Consider the following 6000-nt stretch of genomic DNA (forward strand, 5'->3'; position numbering starts at 1 on the left):
GGCTTTTACCGAAGAGTGCACAATACCACTAGATAGGCTGATTTTTACCGAAGGGTGTGAGAACACCATATCTGCACCGGTTCAACGCTGTGGGGGCTTATGCTATGCCAGTTACCGGGAGCATCGACTTTTGCCGAAAGGTGTGAAATACCACCAGATAGTCCGGCTTAGACCGAAGAGTGTGACAACACTAGATCGTGTTACTTTGTATCATATGTATACTGGAACTGTATTTTTGAAAATACTGATATTGTGAAATGTATGTTTGCTATTGAAATAACATTCATGTATCCACACACTGATATAACATGTTTCTCCTTTATTGAGAGGTGTCTCACCCCTATCATACAAATGTTTTTCAGGTCCTTCGAGTAGCCGACACTAAAGTCCTAGCGGTTTAAGAGTGTGGTGGTTGGTTAGCTGTGTAGAGGTACTTGTGTAAGTACTTGTCCTTTGTTGGGTGGTCATTTTGGGTTATGTAGACACCTGGGGTATGTTACGTTTTTTGAGGAACTAGACCCTATTTTGTACAGACTCTGGTATGGTTTTATGGATGTATTAGGCTGGATTTTTCGCTGCATATATACTGTGTATATGATAATGGATAGGGTATGCGTGAACCCTACGGGGTCGGACCCTTATATTATATAGTATCATGGACTATTGTATGATATAGGGACATGTTAGGTTACTAAATCACACTCTGGGGCCCATTTTCGGATTCGGGGCTTGGTATCAAAGCTAACCAGGTTGTTAGATTTTGTAGACTTGATTAGGGATGATTTTGTGAACATACCAAAGTATAAGACGTAGGGGATAGGTAAAGTAGGTCGAGGGTTGTCTTGTAACTAGACAGGGATTTATTGACGGTGTTCTATGTTTTTCCTAGAATGAATATTTTAGTAAAATCACAGCAAACCATTGATGGTTTCGTGTTTGTGCGGTAGGGCAAACCTAGGCCTGAGAGTTTAGAGTTTAACATGATTAATTTGCAATGATTATGTTAATTGTGCTATGATATAGGAATGCTAATTTATTCCTATACTATTTAAGTATAGAGCCCAAAGATAGCAATTGGGATAGTAGTTCGGAGGGGATTGTGAGTGAAGGGTCACTTTCCGTGCCTCCGAGTTTGTCTAGGCAGATTATGCGGGAGATTGGGCGAAGTGTTAGGGGATGGAAGCGTCCACCTACAGATGCGGGTTGCACCATTGATAAGTTTACCAGCATGCATCCTCCAATGTTTACTAGAGGATCCAACCCGATTGTGGCAGAGAACTGGATGCAGAAGACAGAGAATACTGAAAGTTTTACATTGCACCGACAAGTAGAAAGTTCTCTATGTTATGTTTCAGCTGGCATGAGAAGCTGAGAGGTGGTGGGTGGCTGTGAGTTTCTTGAGGAGTAGAGAGCCGATTCACTTGGGATGATGTGGGGCCGCTTAAGGAGGTGTTCTTCAAGAGATACTTCCCAGCTTCCATCCGTGATGCAAAGGTAGACGAGTTCTCAAGTTTGACTTAGGGAACCCTGACAGTGTAAAGTTACGCAGCTAGATACATCGAGCTGTCTCGTTTTGCACCGTGTATGATCTCGAATGAGTACGAAAAGGCTTGGAGGTTCGAGAAGGGTTTGAGGACATCCGTAGGCTAGTAGGAATGCTGTAGATTCGGGAGTTTCTGGTTCTAGTGGAGAAAGCTACCGTAGTTAAGGGCTAGTCTCTAGAAGGATGAGGTGGCACAGGATCAGAAGAAGAGGTCGGTACCTTCTGGTTCTCAGATTGGTTCTAGACAGAGACAGTGGAAGAAGAGGAATTATGGTTCAGGAAATTGCCAGAATACGGAACGGCAAGGTCCATAGGGGGATCCATCTTACGTGCGTTGTGCCAAGTGTCGTAAATGGCATGATGAGGAGTGCTAGCCATTCATGAGTAACTTTTACTATTATGGTGAACAGGGCCATGTATCCTAAAACTGTCCTACACCGATGACTGGTATGACTGCACTAAGTCAGAACCAGGGACAGAACTAAGTGCCTCGGGGAAACGGAGTATGAGTTCGTAGGATCATGTGTGCGTTCGATGCCACAAATTCTGTCAACGATGCAGGCGAGAAGGTTACTCCTGGACGGTTGTCAGGGGTACCTAACTTGTGTGAAGGAACCACCTCAGGATGATCTGAAGCTCAAAGATATCTGAGTGGTTAATGAATTTTCGTATATTTTCCTGGAAGAGTTACCCGGTTTACCTCCTGATCGGGAGGTGGAGTTCACTATTGAATTGTTGCGAGGCAAGACACTGATTTCTAAAGTTCCATACTAGATGGCTCCAGCTAAACTTAGAGAGTTGAAGAAGCAGTTGGAGGAACTACTGGAGAAGAGCTTTATCAGACCTAGTGTTTCACCTTGGGGAGCTCCAGTGTTGTTCGTGAAGAAAAAGGACGGGTCAATGAGAATGTGCATTAATTACCGTGAGATTAACAAGGTAACAGTGAAGAACCGATACCTGTTACCTCATATAGATGATTTGTTTGACCAGTTATAAAGAATGTAGGTCTTTTCAAAGATTGATCTACGATCAGGGTATCATCAGGTGAGAGTTAGGACTGAGAATGTTACGAAGACTGCTTTTCAAACCAGATATGGTCACTACAAGTTTCTGGTCATGCCTTTTGGGTTGACTAACGTTCTAGCAGTATTTATGGATCTAATGAATAGGGTTTTTCATGAATACCTGGATTAGTTTGTAGTGGTATTCATCGACGATATTCTGTTATATTCTAAGAGTTCAAAAGAGCACGAAAACCATCTAAGGTTGGTGCTTCAAGTACTACGGGAAAAGAAGTTGTATGCCAAGTTGAAGAAATGTGAGTTCTGGCTGAAGCACGTCGCATTTTTTGGCCACATCGTGTCAAGAAGTGGTATCTCAGTTGATCTAGGTAAGATAGAAGCAGTGGTCGACTAGGTGAAACTGAAGAGCGTGCAGGACGTTCGGAGTTTCCTAGGACTGGTTAGGTATTACCAGCGGTTCGTGAAGGGATTCTCTAAGTTATCTGGCTCTTTGTCACGGTTGACGAGTAAGAGTGTAAGATTTGATTGGACCAACAAGTGCGAGCATAGTTTCCCAGAGTTGAAACATCGTGTAGAGACCCAGTGAATTATATTAATTAAATAATAGGAAAAGGAGAGAAAAGGAAATTGTAAATTTGGAGTTCAACATTTCATTTTTTCTTGGTTCCATCCCTAATGGTTTGTTCTTCACCTATTGGAACAACAATAGTAAGTGCAAATTAGAATGAATTGACTACAATCTTAACTTTGAAATAAGCGGTACCTGATCCAACTTGTCCATGCATCATAGGTTTTTCCTGTAAGGGAGCAAAACAAGAGAGCTCATCTATGATTTCCTCACGATTAGCAAAGTGTTCATTTTGCAGTTATTTCTCATTCTTTTGATATTGGGGAAAAGGGTATGAGAAAAATTAGAACATTTTTTTTAAGTCTTTTGAGCGACTAGCTTATTTAGCGAGTCATTCTTCCAATCTAGTCCAATTAAATCCAATCCAATTCAACCTTCTAAATCTTAACCACTAAACTAGACACGCCCTCATTAATTTTTAGGATAGAAGTTGTATTCTAATGTTTTGCCATATGTCATATTATTGATCATTTTCCATTTCTTATTTGCTTTCAAACCGTATTGCAAAAAGCGCTAGAAGTCATTTGTCATTAATTCCCATAGATTCAATCTCGCTGGGTTGCAAACTTACATTATTCACATGCAAAGGCAATCTTTGAGTACCATGAAAGGGTTAAATACTTGTATAGCAGGCGAACCTAGAACTGGTGAGCAAGATTAGATAGTCGAGTAAAATTTGATGAGAACGAGAAGATATTAATGGGAACCAAGTCCTAGTTTAACCACTCAGACCGATTGGTTGGGTCTGGTTTTCAAAACACTATTTTTGACCAAGCATAATTAATTTTATAATATCTTTGTTCCCATGATAAATAGTTTTGCATTTGCAATAATGTCCCTCAAATTTGTCAAAAGAAAAAAAGAAGAAACATGTGTGCACTGCCATATATGAACAAAAACTCAAAGAGTATGAATATGGATTATGCTCACATACTCTCAATGAGCAGCTCTATTGATCATGACCCGCGATCATCAAGCAAGTTCACATGACAAAAGGTCACAGGCCCTTCTCTTTTGTTCTCTTCTCGCCACGTAAGTCTATAATGTCATGAATCCGTGATGTCCCGTCTTTTTCGTTCTCAATATATAACAATTAAACCCTCATTAGTTGTTTCTTGCGTCTGTGCGTGTAGGAAAGCATGTAGCAGCTAGCAAAGAATTACTAATCAATTACATGGTAGTCCAACAGGACTTTGTTTTCGGGCTCCACACTGCTGGGAGCAAGAATTTCTTCCCATTCACACCGTGTGCATTGAATGCTCCACCACTCTTTGGGTCAATTCGAACCTTACCGGTGTATCCGGCAGTTGCACCGCTCCCGAAGATGCCGGAACAGGCTGTGGCCGCCTCAATGGGTTCAGAGATTTCACCCTGAAAGAACCCTGTGTTGAAGGGGTTGGTGACGGCTTCGGCGAGTCCCGAGGCCAAGGCGATCACCATGGAGTCAGCACCCACGTTGCCATTTGGAGGTTGGAACACCGGACCGTTCGGCCCATCGTCCGCCTTGTGGAATGGCCACGCGCACGCCCCTGGGCACTCCGTTTCCGGATTCATCACCACAATGTAGGGCTGCTTCTTCGGACCTATATACACATATAAAAATAAATTTTATCAAATCTAAGATGTTCGAGTTGACAACTTGTCTCAACCCTAATTATTGACAACATAAGTGAAAGAAAATAAATGTGTGTTACTCCAAATAATTACCATTTCCAACAGCTCCATGTAGTGAGCATTTTCCCATGCAGAGTCCTTGTACGGACACCATTCTATCGGTGAAAATAGCAACAACAACATTAGGGTTTCCGCCGGAAGCCTTCTGCACCAATTGTGGAATAAAATCTGCGGTGATGATCTTTCCCACGGAGTACCCCGTGTCACTGACCTGCCTCACTACCTTGACCTTGATCCCGGGGCTCCTCCCGTGGCCACCGCCGGCAGCGGCGGCATAGCTCTCGACTGTGCGCCACCACCCGGACACGCGCGGCTCAAGATTCGCGTTCCCGTAGGAGTTCAAGGACTTAAGGAAGTGGCGGATGACGATCTTTTGGGTGCGGCCAAACTGGCCGTACCATACAAGGGCGAGGTTGACGTTTCCGGTGAGGAGGGGGCCGTTGTGGTAGGTGAGGACGGCGGGAGCGGCAGGGGCGGCGGCCTCCGCGGAAGGGATGAGGACGAGGAGGAGGGAGAAGGCGAGGGAGAGGAGGAGAGGGCGCTTTGGGAGAGAAGAAGAGCACTCCATTTTTTTTCTTCTTTCCGAGGAGTTACTTTGCATGGGATTGGATTTTATACGTATGCACGCAGTGATGTGAGCCACAGAGGAAGGGCAAATAAATTAACAAGCACCACGCGGTGGCTATTTTGGTGGCGAGACCTTAAATTGTAGGGATATGAGTTGGGTGGATCGTCGTTAATGGTGTGAATTGGATCGGGAGTGAAGAAGAAGCAGTCAATGCGGCCAGGCAGATGTGAGGTGTGAGGAGCTCTTTTAGGGGAAAGTTGATTTTTGCACTTTTAATTTGAGCCCTCATGCATTGAGCACCTAAGATAAGTTAAGAATTAATTGTTTTAATTTTCTATTTTTGTATTTTATGTATATATTTATAAAATTTACTTTTAATAGATGCTGTTTAATATTAAAATTAAAATCTTTAAATACTATTATTAAAGAGCCTTAATATTTAAATGGATAAGAATAGTTAGATTCATTATTTTTGGTAGATTAATAGAATAGTCAAAAGGCTTTGGACCTCATTGTTTCAAATAAAAAATTATCATCCTTCTACAAATTCATATATATAATTTGT

General features: G+C 42.5%; 1 protein-coding gene across 1 annotated transcript; it reads right to left on the reverse strand.

Annotated features, from left to right (window-relative positions):
* Positions 1 to 4363: 4363 nt before the first annotated feature.
* On the reverse strand, positions 4364 to 5435 carry LOC131160952 (protein EXORDIUM-like 2). Its single transcript, XM_058116822.1, has 2 exons — positions 4901 to 5435; positions 4364 to 4776 (listed from the first exon to the last, which is right to left on the reverse strand). The coding sequence occupies exons 1-2, from the start codon at positions 5433 to 5435 to the stop codon at positions 4364 to 4366; spliced, it is 948 nt and encodes a 315-aa protein (XP_057972805.1).
* Positions 5436 to 6000: the final 565 nt, after the last annotated feature.

The sequence above is a fragment of the Malania oleifera genome, chromosome 7, assembly GCF_029873635.1.
Source record: "Malania oleifera isolate guangnan ecotype guangnan chromosome 7, ASM2987363v1, whole genome shotgun sequence".
Classification (NCBI taxonomy): domain Eukaryota; kingdom Viridiplantae; phylum Streptophyta; class Magnoliopsida; order Santalales; family Ximeniaceae; genus Malania; species Malania oleifera.